This window comes from Dermacentor albipictus, chromosome 2 (genome assembly GCF_038994185.2).
Source record: "Dermacentor albipictus isolate Rhodes 1998 colony chromosome 2, USDA_Dalb.pri_finalv2, whole genome shotgun sequence".
Classification (NCBI taxonomy): domain Eukaryota; kingdom Metazoa; phylum Arthropoda; class Arachnida; order Ixodida; family Ixodidae; genus Dermacentor; species Dermacentor albipictus.
Window position 1 is genome coordinate 107,980,891 of NC_091822.1, and position 21,447 is coordinate 108,002,337.

Sequence of the window (21,447 nt, forward strand, 5' to 3'; positions counted from 1 at the left end):
ATCTTTTACTTCAAACGATCGCCCTTTAGGCCAGACACTCGCGGTCCAGCATTGGATTTCTACTGGCGATGCTACGCCTATTCATCGATGACCATATCAAGTTTTTGCATCGGAACGCCGAGTAATTCTAAGTGAAGTGAACAAAATGCTAGATAAAAACATCATTAAGCTTTCTTCGAGCCCCTGGGCGTCACCTGTGGTTTTGGTTAAGAAGGACGGCACGTGGCGCTTCTGTGTGGACTACCGTCATCTGAACAAAATTACTAAGAAGGACGTCTACCCGCTCCCAAATATAGACGATGCCCTTCACTGCCTCCACAATTCCAGCTATTTCTCTTCTATTGATCTTCGTTCTGGATACTGGCAGATTGCTGTTGGCGATATGGACAGAAAAAATATGCTCAATCAGCTTAGTAAGTTTAAAAAAGTAGGGTACGCTGTTCACTCCATAGAGAAATGTTTTGCGTTCCTGGTTCATTGGCCTTGAGACGAAATTGCCCTCGCTGTACAGAACTATAACATGGTTGAACTTAAAAAGTTCCTCCCATGAGAATGCAAAGAAGCTCTCCAGTAGGACGGGTGCAGATGTCTAATGTGGCTATCACTAATATTACCCACAGTCAAGATTCTATGGCACATATATTTCTTTGATTAACAAGGCCAACTTAAAGCAAAATGTGTGTTTTTACACCATAGATCAGCAGCACATAAGCTCCACCTTAAATGTGATTGTTCACCTAAATCTGCCTGCATTTGGAAAGGTAGTGCAAACCTTAAAATTAAATTAAATTGTGGGCTTTTACGTGCCAAAACCACTTTCCGATTATGAGGCATGCCGTAGTGGAGGACTTTGGAAACTTGGGGTTCTTTAACGTGCACCTAAATCTAAGTACACGGGTGTTTTCGCATTTCGGCCCCATCGAAATGCGGCCGCCGTGGCCGGGATTCGATCCCACTACCTCGTGCTCAGCAGCTTAACACCATAGCCACTGAGTAACCATGGCGGGTAGTGCGAACCTTCTGTGCTGTTAGAACCCAATTTCAAAGTGTTTGCCCAGCCCTGTGCACTGTAACTTGATGGTTCCAAATTGCTGGTTTTTAGGCCCTTGCCCAACTGGTTTGTTGAATTAGATGTTAAAACGAATGACAGCTACGATTGCCTGGACACTTATCAATGAGATTCCACTGTAATTTCAGTGATGTTCACAGCAACAACAGATTTGGTGAAGTAAGGGACAGGCAGATTGTTAAAGAGAACTGTGAAATCCATCAAACGGATATGTTGAGCTAACAATGTGGACTGATTGTATAAGGCGAGCAAGCTGCAGAGAATTGCTAAGCTTGATGTGCAGACCTCATTTCTCAGGCAAATAAACTGTGCAATGTCTTGTTTTATTATTGATGACTGCTCTGCCAGTCTGCCCGAGTTGTCATTTTTTTGTATTTATCATAAAGCAGGCAATTTCATGTTTTTGTAGTTGTGTGACACAGAGTCATTTGTTTCTTACAGCTGTCGTCTTCTCGGAAGCAGGCACTCATGCTTGGAGACCTGCAGAGCACAAACTGCAGCATGTATGCCGAAATAAATAGCTATTGCCTATTTCAAATAGAACCAATGTAAGGCAAGGCCCCTTTTTGCTGTACTGTGCTTGCAAATTGCAAAGCAATGATCAGACACAATGTAGAAAGAAACATTTTCTTTTATTTGGCGGACATTAGAGTGGCATCAAAAAAAAAAAATATTGAGCAGCCCCAAGTCAGTCACTACACTAAGCAGCTCCACTGCAATTCACACGACCTAGGAATCCCAGCCATACAACCGAATGATTATTCATATAAGTGACGATCAGGATCATTCTTCACTTGAATGCCACGGACCGCTGTTCAGTAACAGCAATCGGTTTGTGTCCCTGCAAGCAGGAATATTAATTCGTGTTTTGGTTATTGGTGACATATAGAAATTTATAGTTTTCTGGCCCATCAGATGTTTGAATCAGAAATAAATTCTCCAAAGATGTACACCTTGTCAGCGGTACATGCAGGATGATTTGCGGTGGCCAGAGACTTTTGAGTGGGACTTCGGTATCAATGGAGGTATAATGTGTGTGCATGCTTCAGTACAAGGGAGATTGGAGGCAGCATCAAGGCAACCTATAGGCACTGTGTGAAAAATCTTGAAAGCTACGCTATTTGCTAATGCTCTTGTGCCCTCTGCACTTGATAGAATACTTTCCAGCTTTAATTTCAATCAGAAAAGAAATTTAGTATTTTCTGATGCTACCTTGACATGCAAACAAGTTTTCGTCATTAGGAGGAGGAGGGGGGTTACGTTAAACTACAACACAATTTATCTATAAGTTTTTCAGCGTCCTATTTCATGTGTGGTACACTTTCTTTAATTTGGCTTGCTGACCTGGCAATTGCATAGTCTTGGGCCAGGGATGACTGGATGGGAGAAGACAATGAGGAGTACTGTTCATTGTTTAATATGCGCTTGTGTAATATAATATGTAAAAATAAAAAAAAAACGAGTGATATTTTCATGCTTTAAGCGTTTTGCAGAGTGAAGTAAAGTTATAAGGAATTTTTTTTTTCTCTAAGAGATGAGAGAAGATGGTGTTGCTTGCTCATGATGTTGCTGGGATACCCTAGTGCCTAGCTCATAACTCTTTAGTGCAGTGAAGATCACCAGGTAGAAACCACATCAATTTGTAAGAGTTATGAATCTTCAGCATGAAAGTAAATTAGTGCTTTATTTTATTGGATACGTTCCCCTTTTGGAAAGTTCTGTGAACAAAATGAAAATTAGCAAAAGGAACAAATAAGAATTTGGAACAAGCATGCTATCAACACAACTAATGCAAAAGCAGAATTTAGTCACACTACATACCAATAAGGACAGTGTAGGTGTGAGAACGTTGCTGATTACTTTTCCACCTATGACAAAGGAAAAAGTATACTCCAGTAATTCAGATGAGAACACAATTCTTGTTACACCAGGTGCGGCGAGCCCGGGAGACAGCAAGAGCCGCAGGAGTCCTGGACTAAGGGCGCGTCCCACACAAGCAGAAAGACACCTGCTTTTCCTTTCTTTTCTGTAATAAATGTTTTTTCTTCTCCTCCTCCTCCTTGTGTTCTTTAATACAATGGTTTACCTGACTTGGAGGCAGTTTTGTCTCGGGAGCTCCTATCTGAATACATGGGAAAAGAGAAATAGTTTTTCTCTGAAGCCACCAACAGAATTCGATGAGGTTGGTTACATGTTTAAAAAAAAACGCTGAAATGTAGCCACTGTTTTAGGGGGCAATGTTTTGTGGCAGGAAATTTTGAAAATTGTGAAATTAAAAGGACTTCCGTATGAAGTTTACAACTTGATACAAAAGCTATGACATTGTAAACTTTGTGCTTATATTTTTTTAGCTTACTGACTCTCGGCAATTTTTCCTAAATATTCAAGGTCCTAAATCAAGATTATGCAGCCTAGAATGACTAAAATTTAACTTTTTCTCTCAAATGCAACAAATCTCATTGAAATTATTCGAGTAGTTGTCTCAAAAGCATTTCTGCATTTTACATGTATCTGAATAAAGAGATTAGAGTTGGCACTGAACTAAAGCATCCTCCTCAAGGTAAGCACGTCAATTCTGGCTGTAAGGCCAGTTATCAGTCTACACTCCACACTATAAAAGAGAATTGCCTTTTTTTTACACTTTTCCAGCAATTCCAACTTAGTAGCATGCTTAACTGAATGCAGCTAGGAAGAAGGAAATTTGACAATATTTAGTTTATGTGCAGAATTAATGCATTTGTATGTCACTGAATTTTGGCCTTCATGAGCATTCATATCCTTGAATTTTTTTCAATGTTGAATCTAACATTTGAATCAATTGAATCAAAGCAGCCATCAGGCCACCAAGCAACGTAAGGGCAAATAAGAACTTCATGTGGAAGCACTTAAAAGGTCTGTTCAATTCATCTGCACAACTGTGAACCAGTTAACGGAGGTTCACAAGAAGTTCAGATATTGTGCAGCTTGTTTCTGCGGTGCAGGCACAGCGCAACACTCGAAACGAATGGCAAGGTGCAGATGCGGTGCAGGTGTTATGTTATGCCCGATTAATGTGCACAGAGTGCGTACATTTGAAAGATTGCGAACTACAAGTATCAGCTTGTGGGCCTAATTACAAACCACACTTGTAGACACATCAGACGTGCGTAAGCGGGCTTTTAATGGCGCTTGCGCTCATGTGCTGGATTTTCTGCTGCACTGCTGCGTCGCACCTGTATGCCTGTACCAAGTCGGCACCAACAGTGGAGTAGGTGCAGCAAAATCATGAACCAGCCCTGCACCTTTTGAAACGAACGGAGTGGTTCAGCGGGCGCCACTGGAACAAATGGCTGGGTGCAACACGTCGTGAACTCGTTCAGGCGGTGCAGGCGAATCGAATGCACCTAAAGTAAAGCACATTCAGGGGCGCTATAACATAAAATGATTTCAAACTGTTTTGATTCCAATCTCCTGACATCAAATTTACGTAACCACCGGTGGAAGCATTGGGCGGTGACCTGCAGCGTGGTCTGAACAACCCAATCAAACACTCTCCTCGTTTATAGGAGGTCACCTTTGTTCACTTTCAAAACCAATAACATTGCCTACACTCAGCGGTTTTTCTTATCTAATTGGCTGACAAGAGGCGAGGAGTACGGTCTAGTGGAGAGGGTTTCGATGGGGCTGAGCCAGCACAGTGAAAATAGATAACCGCATGAAGAGGGGTGGTGCTGGCTTCTCCGATTGGTCTGCTTCACCTTACTTAGCTTGCGGTGGCTGGTCGAAAATTGCGGCGGCTTGCAACAGAAGGATAAGAATGCCGCTAAAACGGATCCTCAGCAAGGAAGAGTTGGCAGAGTGATGCTGTATACATGCCGCAAGGGCTCGATAACGTTTTACTGTCATGCAAAAAGGTTTATCATGTGCAAATAAATACATGCTGACCGGCAGGTGCGAGGGCCTGAGCGATCGGCGGGCAGCCATATTCTATTCCTTTCAGAACGGGGCAGTTTCTGGCTATTCAGAAAAATTTTCAGTTTTGTTCGGCATATTAATGCATTTTTTTTCGCATAAACGTCACTTTGATGCAGTAAGTTTTTGCTGTTTTGTGAGGTCGCGTGACAGACAGGCGAGGTGGGTGTCGCCTAATAACATTGAACCAATAGCAGAGGGCTAATGGTGAAAAGGCGTTGAATCAGGAGTAATTATTTTTCTTTTGTATGGTTTAATCATTCATTATCAGTGTGTACATGTATATCAGATGGAGAGCCATCACGGTTTTCGTGACGTCGCGTGACAGACGGGTGAAGTTTGGAGTGGCCTGAAAAAGTTTTGACCAATCGTGGTGGGCTGATTGCAGAATTGGAATAGAAAAGTTTCGAATCATTTTATGTTATAGCACCCCAGGATTCTACAGGGGGCCATAGAATTAGACTTCCATGCAAAGATGGCCAACCTCACAAGGTTCACACGGCTGATGTAATGAAGTCAACCTAAGCTGATCTCAACCTCCCAAAGTGATGCAACATTGGTTGGCTGTTAAAATTTTTTAGCTATGGCAATGGCAACCTCATGGACAAATTTGAGGTTGAGTGAGGTCGAATGCTCGGTGAGGTTATATTTCACAGCAGCTGATGTGCACATTTCCACCTCATGAATAAATATGTGGGAAGTTTTATGATTTTACTGATATGAAGGGGTAATTATTTAATACAATAGCCCCAGGCAGGAATCTGGAAGTGGGCTTCACCCCAAGCCACCTGAGGCTTTGTTTTCAATTTGTATAGACAGCTCTCGTCACATATGAAACATAGGTGTACATTTCTTTTGCTTTACTTCAGATGTGTGACACCACCGCAGTTGGATATCTTGCATCGGCCTGTATCCTCTGACCTTACTTTTAGAAGACAGTGAGTCACATGCCAAACTTCTTCCTTGTCGAGTATTCCTGCTCTAAACTAACAAATGACAGTTGCTGCCTCTCATTCAGTGTTGGCCAAAGACACCTAGCCAGAATCTTGGTACTGAACAATGAAACTAGGCAAGACAAACATACTTCTGGTATGTTGCCTGTAGGCAACAAATGTCAATAAAGGGTTAATGAGAAATAAATTAAAAACTGAAATACAGTAGAGCCTCGTTGATACGATATTCACAGGAACTGGAAAATAAAGTGTATCATAGGAAAATCGTATCATCCAACATATCCAACCAAATCGGATTTTCGGGAAAAGAAAAAAAAACATTTCGAAAAATGTATTAAGCAGAATCGTATCGAGGTTCCACTTTATAAAAAGAAACAACACTGAAACTGGTCGTAGAAAGGTTAGTAAATTACGAACTGCGCTCTGAAGCTTGTCACAATTTTTTCTAGAGTTTAGAAGTCTAGGACCTTGATTTAATGCAAGAAATGAATAGTCAAAAATATTGTTACGGTGAAGGGAAAGAAGAAGTTGGATTAGACTAGATGAAGACGAAGTCTGGCAGTTGCCTGAATGCCATTAACATCAGTTGTAAATATACATTATTTTACACTTGTGGGCCTGCTTTCTTCCTGCAACATTTTGGTGGAGGTGCTGGGTACAATCACGGAACTTCGCAGCGGACGTCATCTACCTGCCGCCACAATGGCAAATCAACCGGATGATACTGATGCAGACTCAGACATCAGTGTACTATCCCCCTCCGGCTTCCTCCATATTGGCAACGAGCAGTGGAAAGATCCTGTTCTTCGAACACTTATGGAATGCCTAAGCTCCTCGCCCAATGAGCCGTCCCTCCGGATGTTCACCTTGCGCGATGGAACTTGATACCGTCGCAGCGTTCGTCCAGACGGCCCGGAGCTCCTCCTAGTCGTTCCCAAGCACCTTTGACTCGCCTTGCTCCAGCAACTTCACGACGCTCCTTCTGGCCCGGCATTTATTGCTCTGTGCGCCGTTATGTCGCTTCTTGCAACCTATGTCAGCGCCGAAAGACACCTGCTATGCCTCCCGCTGGTTTGCTGCAACCAATTGATATCCCTACAGAGCCCTTCTACTGGGTGGGCCTAGACCTCCTTGGCCCCTTTCCAATTTCCATCAAAGGAAACAAATGGATTGCTGTAGCAACGATTATGCCACGAGATATGCCATCGCACGAGCGCTACCAGCCAGCTGCGCTACAGATGTCGCCAACTTCTTACTAAACGACGTCATCCTGCACCACGGCGCCCCTCACCAGTTGCTGACATATCGCGGCCGCTACTTTCTATTGAACGTCGTCAACGATCTGCTCCGCCCCTGTTCTGCAGAACACCAGAGTGCTACCGCGTACCACCCTCAAACGAACGGCCTCACCAAGCGACTCAACCGCAAGCTAACTGAAATGCTGGCCATGTACGTTTCCGACGATCACCGCGACTGGGCCGTCGCTTTACCATACATCACTTTTGCATACAACTCGTCCCATCACGACACTGCCGGATTTTCACCATTTTACCTGTTGTATGGCCGTGACCACACCTTGCCCTTTGATATATTGCTACCTTCCGCAGTACAATCACCCAGCACTGGTTACGCTCGCGATGCTATTGACTTAGCTGCCCAGGCCCGAGAAGTAACCCATTATCGCCTCACAGTCTCGCAAGCTTCTCAAAAGCGATGCTACGACCTTTGGCACTGAGACTCCCATTTTTCACCTGGTTCCCTTGTCCTTCTCTGGACGCCTTCACGTCGCGTCGGCTTGTCGGAAAAACTACTTTGCCATTATTCTGGTCCATACCAGATGTTACGCCAACTTTCCAACGTGACATACGAGATCGCCCCAGTCGGCCAGCCTTCAGTGCCTTCCAACGTCACCAGCGATGTTGTTCACGTCGCCAGGCTGAAGCCCTATGTCCCCCCATTAAGTGATGCTCTATAACTTGCACCGGGACGGAGCTACCCCGCCGGGAGGGTGACGTTACGGTGAAGGGAAGGAAGAAGTTGGATTAGACTAGATGAAGACGAAGTCTGGCAGTTGCCTGAACGCCATTAACATCAGTTGTAAATATAGATTATTTTACACTCGTGGACCTGCTTTCTTCCTGCAACAATATCATGTAAGTACCCCTTTAAAGTTCAACATCTTGAGACGTATTTCTGCACATTGAGATGTAATATTTACCGAAGCCATAAGACTCTTAACAAAGCAAGTTTCAGTCTTGCAGGCAAACCAAACATTTACAGTGGTGCACCTTCAAATGGTGCAGTCAATTCTATGGACCTAATGTTTGCATCTTGCACACCTGCTTAAGCCAGAGGCAGGAAATTAGGACAACCTCCAAAACATTTCAATTATCTCTTTCTGAAAGAGAGAAGTGTGTTTTATCCAGCAATTCTTGACATAGCCAGAGTGGTCTAAAGGTAAAGTGACAACTATGTTCCTCGCGAAGGCCTGATTCACACAGGTGTTATCGGCCCCATCACGGTACACGCGTCTGTCAGGACAGAGCATTTCCTTGCTGATTTCTCCGCAGAAACAAGACGCTATCGACATTTGCTGATGTTCTAAACATCATCAGTATCCTGTGTTAGAGGAGAAAATGGTGTGAAAACCCTCTATTTTCACAGATACAGGTTCCGTAACATTTTGTGCCGAGACATGACAGGATGGGTCAAATGTGGGAACCAGAATGAACTTACAATGGCACTTGAACATAAGATAAGATAGAGAAACATTGCTGTAAACAGATGGCAACACAGGTGAAAAGTTTTAGATAATGATGCCAAAGGACAGACACCATTGCTTGTAATGCTTCAGTAGAAGCACAAGGCGAGATTTTCAAGATCATAAGCTGGAATCTAAACCACACAAGGCAAGCAAAGCCCACCTGCCAACTGTGTTCACAGCAGCCTACACATATTGTCAACCCATGTGACGTTTCTGTGGCCAACATATCATGGCGGTTGTGCCAGGATGACTGTGGACGCAGATGGCAACGTAGCCAAAGCATTCTCGCCTTGAGTGCCTGCTGCATAAATCAGTCTTGCGTCTGGAAGCGTCCGCAACCTCCATGAAAGTGTTACAGAGGAAAAGAGATGCACCAAATATATTTAGTGAATATTTACAAAAACTGTAGCAGCTGACAAGATAGTAGTTAGCACGCAAAATCCAAAAGTGTTCCCTTTTTCATCAGCCTTTTAAACTATGCTCTCTAGATCACTAGACTTTTATCTAAAGCAGGAACAATCAATCAATCCTCTTCAAAAAAAGACAATACAGCACTGACATGGGTACTCACATGAATGAGCCCACTTCATGTGTCGACCACTCGAGTCTGTTTTAAACACGGGCCTATTTCCAAAGCTCCAACTGCAGTGCACTTGCTTTTATGAGATATGTAAATTAATTTGGGCTAGCTGATGGGTCTGAAACAAATGCACAGTGCAAAACAAAATATAGATGGAAGTGACAATGGTGCACAGAACCGTCTTCCAACTGTTTCTATTAGAGCATAACCTCCCTATGGCGAAGCAACATATAGGGAACTGACAGTTAAAGTGAAAAAAGTGCCAGTCCTGATTACACTCCCTTAGGGCATTCACATATTTTTCAATGATATCCCATTCATGCACTGCGTGCACAAGAGACTATTTAAATATGACAAGCCTTTGGTGTAACTTAGAATGATCAGGGGTTCCCTGCAGTGCGATTAGGTGACAAGTTTGGTTCAGTACATATTGATTGGTTTCATTGCATGGTATTTATATAATTGTTATTTTTACAATATATTTCGCCAACTGCCTAATGCGAAATTTGAGTGCAGCTCTATACATGTTTCCATTTTGCAATATATTGGCTAGCATGGACAATCTGTCTCGTGTGGCACTTCACAAACAAAGTGAAGTGTGGCACGACTGCGTTGCTAATTGGAAGACCACAAGAGCAGCACATGGGTGATGCGTGGGTGCAATTCACAGCAGCTGCCACAGACAGACCTCTGCTCATGCAGCGCTTTGTTTCCATACAGATGATGTGCACTAGTGTGGTATAAAGGCATCCAAGATTTTCCTTCCTAGGAAACATCTAATGAAGCAATAGCTCCTAAGAAGGCCACTATCCAAAATAATCAAGAAAGGAATAGAGAAAAATGTCACAGAAAATCGCATCAAACTAGGTCAGAGCATCAAAAATTGACCAACATTCTAGGCCTTGCCCTTGGAAAAAGTCTTGCAGCAAGGTTAATTGGGCACAAATGATATGCAGGTATTCTATGGAGTGATGTCAAGGCTCGAACACTGAGCTCTGCTCTTCTGCAGGACCTTGGTGATGCACATTTTAAATGCCATTCTTCTGGCTACTATGGTTTCCAGGAAAACTGGTCATCTTTAAGAGGACAGGACACCACCATAGTACATTTTCAGGCATATTACTTGCACTAGCATACAGAACAATTAAGGTTTACTGACAATGAACATTTGCGGCAGGACACAATAGCAATGACAGTATTTGGCAGGATGTTTAGACAACAGACTAAAGAGAGTGGACTGGAGGTGAAACCAGTTCTTTTGGTGAAGTATTTAGCTCGGCTTTAAACAGTGCATTGCTTGCATATAGGGTAACATACTTGTCATGTGCAATTTTGTAACAGTGTACTTATGATGGAAAATTCTGATCAAAACCACATAGTGGCATGGTGAGGCAAGTGGACAACACAGTGGTCTTAAAGCATTGTTTCGTGCTGAGTACTAAGTAGCAAGTTTGGTATTCCCGCACAGCAGCCAGGTTAATGAGATCAAAAATGGGAATAAAATGTCAAACCAAGTGACAAAGCATGAAGCAAGACTTATAAAGTTTCAAAGTTCTTTGAGTCGTGTGTGCACCTTGTTGGAAAATGTGTGAACTTTCGACGCATAAAAAATGTTGTCATTGGAAACAACTTGTCAAAGATAATCACTTGTTTATCAACAAAGCGAGTTTTATCACACAAAAGTTCAAAAAAGCCTGCTTAAAAAATGAAAAACACCAGTAATTTTGACCTTCTCTTACATTGAACACCCTGTGATTAAACTGTCTATGGCATCTCTAGCATGTCATGCGGACCAACACCTAGGCAAGAGACAATGGCAGCAACTGCTGCAGAATAGGCGAAAGCAGAGAAAACAGTGATGGCACGAAACAGGTTGTGGCATTACAAAAAGAAAATGGACAAGTTTGATGACAAATGATAAAAAAAATACAATTCAGAGCCCTTCCACTATGTGAAGATGGAAGACCAGCTGAAGCTGTACTTGTTGACAAGTATATTGAGTTATATATGATTAAATGCTATATTGATTAAATAAAGAAACATACACACAACTTTGTTATCTTTGATATTCTATTTACTTTGTCACCATAGTAACCATTGCTTTGTGGTCACTGTGATATACTGCAATTGGTTGCCGATGCTATCGTGCCCACTCTCGCTTCTGTTTGCAAAGGTGATCCTCACGGGCACGCTGTTCTTTATCAGTCACAGAGCAGCTATCCGACATTACGGATCTGCAGACAAGACGGGTCTGGCTATAGCAGCTGCCCGTTGCCTTCACGCTGTTGCTCACACCGGTGCTCTTAACACGCACATCGTTCTTCTTCAGTATGGACTAGACGCGTCCTGGCCATAGCAGGACCAAAGTAAAACTGCTGATAACGTTGCTAGAGCGATGTCGACTTCACAAGAAAACGAGGCACAGATATTGGTGGGTACACAATGACGTTTTATTATTCCGCCATCCACTCCAGAGCCACTAAGCACTGCTGGCGCACAGCAGGCTACTGTGGATTCAATTTTGTCGACGCAACTTTTTTCTACACACTATGTCGATGTATGCACTATTGGTCGTGGTCAGAACCTAGCCATATAAAGCTTCGCTGTAAAAATAGCAGGGGAAATGGAAGCAGACACGTTCAATGCATCACAAAGGAATGCAGCAAGCAAAAAGATGCGGTTTCTGCAGCACAAGCCAAGACCTTGTACAGCTTGTGGCAACAAAATGCAGCACAAGCAGATAGCTCAATCACTTCGCAGTTGTTCTAGCCTTGTGAACTGGAGCAACTGGCTTTCCTGTCCAGGAAGCACGGGCAACGACACTGCACACATGTTGGTAATATCAAGCTTTGATGCAGACATAGTAATGTGTGGTGAGAAATTAAGTGTAATCTTTGTTTCCACTTCTGCATGAATTTTGTGGAAGTACTGGAGGTTCAAGGTTTTATACAGCTATTAATTTATGTATGTGGTCTAATAAACCATTGCAAAGTGAACGTGTGGCATCAGCAACAGATAGCCAGGCACTATCACAAAAAGAAGCAAAATAATGCTAGGTTGTCGAAAGTTGCAAATTCTGGAGGAGAGAGAGAAAAGGACAAGACTGCATCGATCAATTGGACATGACTGAAGGCATGCACGGTATGTCGAGCAAGAAGCAGACAGAAGGAGTACTAAAGAAACGCATGAAGGAGAAGCCTGACAGTGTGTGAAGGCAAGAGCATCACATGAAAAGAAAAATTTGAAGAAAGTAGCAAATGAATGGGGAGCTCAGATGCCAAGGAGCAAGAATTTTCTGCTAGAAATGTTATTGCTGTTGTGCCTTAGCCCTGGTGCTGCAAATGGAAGGTGGAAGAAACAAGTACAGTACAAGTTGAAAAAGTGCTGTGGCAAGAGTGAGCGGCATTAGATCGGTGCCTCATCAAAATGATTGAATTTGCAGTGCTCATCTGCACTCAACAAAGTGTGCTAACCTGTGTTGCTGGAAGTGTGCGAGCTATCTCGTGATGAAATGTGCAATTAGCCAGCTCTTCCAGATTCAGAAAAGACATAAGACCAGAGGAAAATTTCTAAAACTGCAAGACAGCAACCTGATTTGTTAAATCACATTTTGTATGTTTCCAGTAGAAGCACTTGCACCAACGAAAACTAAGTTGCATTAAAGGTTGGACTTTAGAAAGTGCATCAACACTACACCAACGATAAATGCAATTCCACTACATGGATAACTTGCCTTGTATGAAAACATTGTTTTCACCTTTCCCTCTCCTGTTCGCCACATAAGCATTGCGGATTAAACAAAGTCTCACTGTTCCGTGCAATGCGTTTGTCACTGGCTGACCACTGAGACACCGAACAAGTGTACTGGCAGGCATTCAGAGCTATTTCGCATGCGGTTGTAGTGATCTGAGCCCTTGTTTCGCCCACATAGAGCGCCCCGTATATGAGCTAGACATCGTAACAGCCGGGATTATTAACTAGCCAATATCAGTGTTACTGCACAGCTTTCACAAAGGTCTACTGCTATGAAATTGCATGACGACCACTTTTCTTTTGCATACATTTCTTCCGTATTCATCCGCAGGGCGTAGTGTTTTGCCAGTGTGGCTATACAGCTCTCACAACGATCTACGGCTCAGATTGCATGACGACGCAAGTTTTATAGTTACACATACAGAGTACAAGATTTCCATTCCCACGAACCTCCAACTGTGCTGTATTCTCAGTTACATTAAGAACTAAAGCATCGGCACGGCAGTTAATTCATAAACGGTTTCCGTTCCCGCGATTCCCCTGAAGTGTTTGGTATGCTCACCTTGATCAACGACACTAATGAACAATGCATCGGCACGACGTAATGCTTTGCCACTAAAGCCATCCGAGAAGACACCTCACTTCCAAACGTATCCCCTTGCGACTATAAAATTTAATATGCTACCGTCGCAACAAAATAGAAACAAACTCACCTCGGACGCGGCTTTTTCGCCTTGCCGGCCACGCATCCTGTCGATTCTGTACTGCAAGCTCGGCTAGGGACAAACGGAGCAAACGGTTTTCTTCCCCGTAGTACCTAAACGACGAGAAATCTTGAGCACCAAAAGTCCCCACATTTCTCTCTCGCAGCTACTGCTCCTCGCGCGTGCGCAGAAATGGCGGTGAAATCCATTTTCGATGTGCTCGTGTACCACTAGCCATTGAGTTTCATCAATGCATTTGACGTCACGGCCATAAGTGGCCGTGACGTCACACGCGGGACGGCGCCACTCCTAATTCTCGCCGCTAATAGACTGTATTAAGGTGGGCCGGAGTAAGCCTTAATACACGGTGGAAGATAGGCTTCTTCCATCGTGGCCCACCTTAATACAGTGTACTGTAGCCCGGATTACCCCTGCTGCCACCTCATGCAAAGCATCGGAAACTCGAGCGCTCACGCGAAATTGCTTGGAGCATTGGCGGAGCAGCGTCGTTTGGCCAGTTTGGCCACCTTGCCCAAACCTAACTCACGTGGTTCATACGCATGCGCGTTTTTCTCCAGCTGGGATTTCGCAAGGCAGGTTGGTGCATTGGTTGGTGTTAAGCGCGATAAATTGTGCATGAAAGTTCATGTTATGTCATCGTACTCGTCTCGCACTTGCGCCTGTCCACCGTTGAGACCTGGTAAAGTGCACATTTCGTTTTTAGCACTTCGATGGGGTTCATTCTGCAATTTGCGCTTGTTTATTGTCTGGAGCCGCGGTACTATTTACAAGTGACTGTTGTGCCCATAAGCTCGCTTTATTCGCATTCGAGGATTTAAAAGAGAAGTAAATGCTGCCTAAACTCCCTTTCTCCCGTCATCAACTTTGTTAATGAATCGCTTTATGCGTAGGCTTACTGATGTTTCTGGTCTTTTAGGTGTGGGTTGAAACTTTTTTTTTTTTTTCGCGGTGAACGCTTGTCATCGCGGCGCATGGAACGCTCGTACGTACGTCGCAGGGCGCAGAAAAACACCGTTGGTTGTAAGCCTAGCCTTTTCTAACGTGTGTGCCCCGACGCACGGGCCATATAAGGCTGGCCTGAGAGGATTGCACATATTGTGACCGCCTGATGAAACGAAATTGAAGTGCGCCTTCTTTGTTTCCTTCCGACGCGTCGACGCTCGCGCACGGCTCTTCGTTCCGCGCGTTCGCGTCGTTCCACGCTCACGTGCCGTGTCTGACCTTGCCGCGTTCGCTCGAGCTCCGTGCGCTCGCTCGTCGGCGTGCTGTCCGTAGCCTGCCGAATTTTCTCGGTCGGAAGCGTCTGCTTTGCTCCACCTTGACCGTGAGTAGTGACGCTCTTTTTGCGCGACCGAGTGTTTGCAGTCTATTTGTGCTACAGTTAGGGGCCCCGCAATGCAGCCGCTGGTGTTGAGTTCGGGACAGCTGTGACGAGCAGTGCTGTTTGCGATGATCGCGCGGGGCTGGTTCGGACGCTCTAGCAGCAGGGTCGCAGCGCTAACAGAAGTGTAGCTAGGGGGATTGAACTACCACGTCCGCCACCGAATGCCGCACGGACACCGCATGCGAGGTTGCTATTTCTGACCTAACCGCAGCCGTGTGGAGCTGCGCGTTTTGTTCGACAAAACTTTCGGTGGATTTGTGTAGCTTTCGGCCTGACGGTGGCAATTCGGTCAAGCTTGCTCGTAACGCGGTAGCAACTGTTATCTGTTCTCTCCGTCGACTGTACGCCTGGACAGTTCGCAAGAGCGTCCGCGTTGTAGACACATTTGAAGTCGACGCAGGGCATGCTTAGGGCGCCTTGTGTTCTGACCAGTACTGATCCGAAGGAGCAGAAGTTTAGCGATTCGTTTCATGACAGCTGCAACTATCAGTTGCAACTGTTGTTCATGACAGCTGCAACTGTTTTAATGGAGTTGCCGAGCAGAGAAGCCATGTATCCATGTTATAGGTCAAATTTGTTTTATGGTTCCCACAAGCATCACCTCGCAGTTGTTTTGCTCGGCCTAACTTTATTGTTTTACGTGTGCAGTCGCTGGGGGCTTGCTGTTGGCTCATGTTGTGTGATTAGTGGGCAGGTAAGGTGGGTGTTGCATGGCAGCAACTATGATTACGTGACACATGTAGAGCTGCAGTGCTGCCGTGCATTGCAGCCAGTTGCTTTGGATTACTGGGTTCAATTTTATTGCAATTTTACTCAGGTGGAAGTTGTGTGATGGAAACCGTTGCACTGTTGCAGCAATCGTTACATGTCTGCTTGTGAAAGCACTTGGAGCGTGAAAATTCAGCCTGTGTGTTTTGGGTTGTTGCTCTCCATGTTCTTGTGATGACCTTAGCCTTTCTCCAGTTTGTATATAGCAAGAGGCGGTAAGCTTATAGTTGACAAATATCAAATATTTAACAAAATTTTCATGCTCTTAGAGTGGCACCATTGCCTCTTATGTGCAATTGCTGTTTCCCAAAATTTTAGTAGCTCTCCAACCATCATAGCTTTCTTTCTGCTAATAGTTGCTCCATTTTCGGGGTACCTCCATGGCCATGTACTAAATGTTATGCCATCTCGAAGCATCCTTGAAAGTGATTAAGCAAAAATTTGACCCAAGATGCAGTTTTGCAACGTGGAAGACAGCAATGTGGCTTTGTACTTATTGTCGTGCCATTTCACAGTGTTCCTAAAGCGTAGAGATTCCTACAAAAGATTGCTTGACCCTTTAATGATGGCACATATAATTACTCCCAAAAATGTTTATTTTGTGTGTGTGTGTGTGTGTGTGCAAAACACATAGAGAATAAGCACAATCAATTAAAAGAAATGTTGCTAAAGTTTCTTAAAGAATATTGGGGAAACACCAGGCAGTAAACTGAAAATGGGCTTCACCCCGTGCTACTTACAGTATTTAATTATTTATTTATTATACATACATTCAAGGCCTAGTAGGCACAACAGAAGGGAGTTTTGAAAATATACAATATTTACAATACAGGACAAGATTAGAAAATCAAACTGGAAGCTACTTTGAACGACAATCTTAGTTATAGTGGTGTCACAAATTGAGACTGGAGTTTGGAATGCAATTCCATTACTGGCTGTTCTTGACAAAAAGGAACAGTGGTACAAAATTAGTTTGACAAAATGGCACAATTTTTCTTGAGCGTTGATGAGAAATGAAATGTTACTGGGTATTGTGAAAAGATTTTCTTTAAGAGAAGGGCTAAAGTAACATATTCTATGAAAAAGACGGAGATCAAAGTACTTGCGACGTAACGAGAGGTCAGGCAGATTTAGTGTCCTTTTCATCCAAGTTGTCCCTGGACCAAAACTTCCGTGGGTTAGAAGCCAGTAAGCATAGAAGAGTACTGTTCAGAAAAGTTTGTTGGGCATTAGCTAATGCCGAACAAAATTCACCGGCAATGTGGCAGTAATGCGACCAGTGATCAAGGTGATTTGTAACTTTGGTGTGGCGAAACGCCTGCTTTTCTTAGTTGCGCAGGCGCTTTAGCGGATTATTAAACCCCCCGAATGGAGATTAGAAGGTACCTATCTTTTAGGCACGTAGTGATTAAAGACTGAAGTTTGTTTTTATACAGTAACCACTTTTCATCTAGAGTTCGTTGTGAGAAGTTCATGAGGTAGTTTCCAATGAAAGATTTAAACTGCAGTTATTGAAGAAGCATTGACTCTGTGGTAATCTAGTATAATTTTTGAGCTTTTCTTACAGCCAACATGCACCCTACGAGTGAAGTAAATAATTAAATGGTCGATTATTCCTTCCGGAAACATTAGGGGAAAAACCAAGTTGTGTGCAGTGGTAAGAATGAGATCCAATGTGTCTGCAGAAGTCGGTGTAGAATGCGTGGGGTAGTGTGCAAGTTGGATTAGATTAAAATCGTGGCAGAGGTTTAAACATTCTGAAAATTGCAGAGAACTGTTCAACAGTAATGGAATCATTCGACCACACAACATTCGGAAAATTGGAAGCCCCAAGTATAAACAAATGTGACGTAGGGTATCTAATAATACGATGATTAGTACATCATGAAGTTCGTGACAAAAAGAAATAGAAGCTGCAGGCGGTCTATATCAGGTGCAGAAAATAAACTCGTGGTTTACAATGACCACTCGTACATGCACAAGTTCCAGTGATGAAACAAGTGAAGTGTTCTGTGACACAAGGGCATGTTTGATATCTATCAAGACACTCCCTGCTGATCAAATGTTGCGGTCGTATCGGTACAGATTATGAGAGTTTTCACAATCCAATATTTTGCTGCTTCTTATTTTTGCAGACAGTCAATGTTTTAGTGATAACAGTATCAGCGGAGCAAGAATCAATGGCTGACGACAAAGCTACATGTTTGTTGAGTACACTTCATGCATTAGTGAAGAGTATTGATAAGTCTTGCACACTCTGGCATACAACAGATGGCTATGAGTAAACACTCCGTTGAGTGACTGCAGGCTCAATTACAGCCGTGTGTGCATTTAGGGATGGACGCTATTGGTGGCTGCATAGTAGGCATATGTTTTTTTATTGATGAATACTTTGTTGTGAGGAAGTGTGAAAGGTTGTTTCCTGGCATTTCCAAAATTGATAAGTTTTTTGCGCAGTTGCCCCATACTTTTGTAGAAATCTTTGCCCACAGATAAACCTCACCTTTTTAGCTTTGCCCTCTGGAAAAACATACTCTCTTTAATCTTGAGTGCCGGGAACATAACAATTATGGGGTGCGCCTTATTCGCAGAAAACGACCCCAAACTGTGCACTCAAGATATAACTGCGCCTCCTAGAATAAAAATATTGAGATGCAATGAAAATGTATCCCGAACTCTGGTTTCAGATTCAGCCCAAGTCTCTGTGGGACTATAAGGGATTCCATAAATTAGATTATCCCTCCGTGATGTAGCCTCAAGATCATCAAGGCTAGAATTAAAGGCACTAAGAATAATTTTTGGCTGCTTCCTTAACTGCGTCGTTGATTTCAGCCATAAGTGGTGAGCTCGCAAAATTATCAACGAGGGATTCAACCTTAATCAGTCTGATAGTTAAATCAGACACATTTGAAATCAATCCAGATATCTCTCATATGTGATCTATGGGTGTACATTTCATTTGCTTGACATCACGGGTGTGACACAAGTACACCTAGAGAGCTTGCATTGGTCTGTCTCCTCTGCACACTTTTCTAATTAAAGTGAGTCAAGTGGCAAACTTTTCCTTCTCGTCCAGTATTCCTGCTCTTAACTAACATGAGGTTTGCTGCCTGTAATTTAGTGTTGGCTGAAGGCATTTAGCTAAAAACTTCGTACTCATTACCGATGCTTTTCTTTCTGCCATGTTGCCTGTAAGCAACACTTGTCAATAAAGGGTTAATGCAACTCTGACTCTGGTGTCTACGGGTATGGTATGGCAGTCCAGCCTGCACAGGAATTAGGTACATTGATTTGCCTGGACTTCATCCTTCTTGCTTCAGGTAACTACATAAGTGAATAATTTTCAGCAGAACATTGCAATATAAATGCAACAGATCGCAATGATTATGCATATGAGCAGAAACTTATTGATGCTTTAATGGATAATAATACCACAAGGAATGTCGGACTCTATAAGCACAAAGATGGGACAGATTCAGGTACTACCCCCATCATTTCCATGGTACCTGAACGATCATGGCACCAGAGTTTCGTCTAGGGATTTTTGTGAAGAATTCAAATGTCCAAAAAGTAATTGAGAGCACAGCCCCAGGCATAACTTGAGTGCTGCCTTGTCGCTCCCATCTGCAGTGGTGTGCATCGTGCTGGAGTAGAGACGGCGCAGGGAGGTCCAGGGTCCTGGGTGCCCACAGGGGCGCCTGGGGGTGAGGGCGTCGAGGAAGCCCCCCTGGGAGCAGTGCAAGAGGGAGGAGGAGGAGCGGCCACTGCGTCCCAAGCAGAAGGAGTGGCGGCTGCCGCCACAGCCGCGGGCAGCAGCAGCAGCAGTGCTGCCAGCTGCAGCGGCGTGAACGGAATGGTTGCTGGCACCTCGTCTCAGCAGGTGGCCCTGGCTGATCTTCCGACAGCCGACCAGCTCAAGGCGATGGGCCTGTGCGACACGCTAATCATCCTGAGTGATACTGGCCAGGGGGCCCAGCCTGTCAGCCTGGTTAGTTCCCTTGAGGTGAGTGAGGATCCTTGCCTGTACCTTTTTTTCAGTCCCTGAGGCCGTATTGTTAATGATGATTACTCTTGCATGATGAAATGACACCTCACTGGAACGATGGGCATTCTTGTTGGCTTATACCTCGGTTACGTGGGGCACTTTTGACCCCTATCAGGCTCGATCATAATCTAAAGTGCCCTGTGGATGGCTGTTGGCCAGTTAGCAACTGCTGGAAAGGGACACCCCCGAAAGTGATTGACCAAAAATACTGCTTCTGTTCTTGAAACATATAGTTCCAAGTGTTAATAGGGCACGTAATGCGAAATACTGGAAGTAGGCTGTTCCACATATTTTGGCCTACACAAGATGGCCGACCATTCGCTCTTGACGCCATTGAGAAGAGGGCAGGCTTAGAAACAGCAAGGATTCAGCACTTCCAGGGCAGCAAGGGACACTTCAAGGGTATGGGTCAAACAAGATGTACATAAATTTCACATATTACCTTTGATCAAGCTTGCATTCCTTGTGTCTTTTGACGTGAGCTCAGATGTCTATTTTTCATCTGCAGTGTGCAGATCTTGAGAACTTTATTTATGTGGCTTGGGTGCAGCTTAGGTACCAAACTACTGAAGACAGCAAAGGATGAGGTGGCTTGCTTGTTTAGTATTTGTAAAGTATTAGTAGGTGTTATTACGAAACCTTCAGACATGGGGAGGAGCTAGATGATACAAACCAGGAGTAATTGATCCCTGGGAGCAGCCCTTGCTCTACACTAAACAGGTTGATGAGGACGAATTAGAATGAAAAATATTAGTATTCAAAGACAGCCTGGAAATTACTTTGTTTGCATTAAAGTGGAAATGGAAATTCTAGACCTGCGGTGTTCAAAGCTATAGAACAAAGTTTTCTGAGTAATCTTTCTTTACTATAAAATTCAGTTGCTCTAAACCTTTTATAACAATTATAGACAAAGACCTTTGTGTCTTTGCATTCTGTAAGAAACTATTTCTATAGCAACAAAATTTTTTAAATGTCAGTGGTATGAATTGTAATGTAAATGGCTTCTTTAAAATTGTGGTGTGAATTGTAATGTAAATGGTATCTTTATAATTGAGGCCGTCACAGTTAGGCTTGTGAGAAGAAAGTGAAAAACTACAGAATTGTTAAAAAGGATACAAGATTATATGTACTGATCACGTCAAAAGACAAATGCCGGAATACATTTATACAGTTCTAACTCCAATATAATGAACTCGAATATAATGAATTACTAGATATAACAAAGTAAATATAAAATTTTTTCCTATACAGTAAAAGCTCGTTAATTCACAACTCGTTAATTTAATGTTTCGGGTAATTCGAAGTAGCCGCCACGGTCCATCTATCAACATATTGAAAGCAATGTGTAACACATCCTGCTAAGTCGCACTGAACTCAGCTCTGCCACCGATAATTGGAACTCCACGCCATCGTGGACGGGGAGAGCGCTAGTGCGCAGGAGCATGTTGGCGACGC

The 21,447-nt window shown here is 43.6% G+C and overlaps 1 protein-coding gene and 1 long non-coding RNA gene across 4 annotated transcripts in view; one reads left to right on the top strand and one right to left on the bottom strand.

The window, feature by feature from the left end:
• Positions 1–1,680: 1,680 nt before the first annotated feature.
• LOC135914892 (uncharacterized) lies at positions 1,681–13,937 on the bottom strand. Of its 3 annotated transcripts, none has more exons than XR_011512105.1 (4): positions 13,784–13,937; positions 9,309–9,435; positions 2,891–2,937; positions 1,681–1,910 (listed from the first exon to the last, which is right to left on the bottom strand). It is a non-coding gene; the product is annotated as an uncharacterized lncRNA (long non-coding RNA). The 3 variants fall into 3 exon arrangements; XR_011512104.1 differs by lacking the exon at positions 2,891–2,937 and adding an exon at positions 3,156–3,191; XR_011512103.1 differs by having other exon boundaries at positions 2,891–3,191.
• A 569-nt stretch (positions 13,938–14,506) lies between these two features.
• The window catches only part of LOC135914888 (uncharacterized), a 35,502-nt gene continuing 28,561 nt past the window's right edge, over positions 14,507–21,447 (top strand). Inside the window, exons 1-2 of the mRNA XM_065447818.2 lie at positions 14,507–14,620; positions 19,578–19,950. Coding sequence (XP_065303890.1) covers positions 19,801–19,950 — 150 coding nt within the window. The 5' untranslated portion in view covers positions 14,507–14,620; positions 19,578–19,800. The remainder of the gene's footprint in view (positions 14,621–19,577; positions 19,951–21,447) is intronic.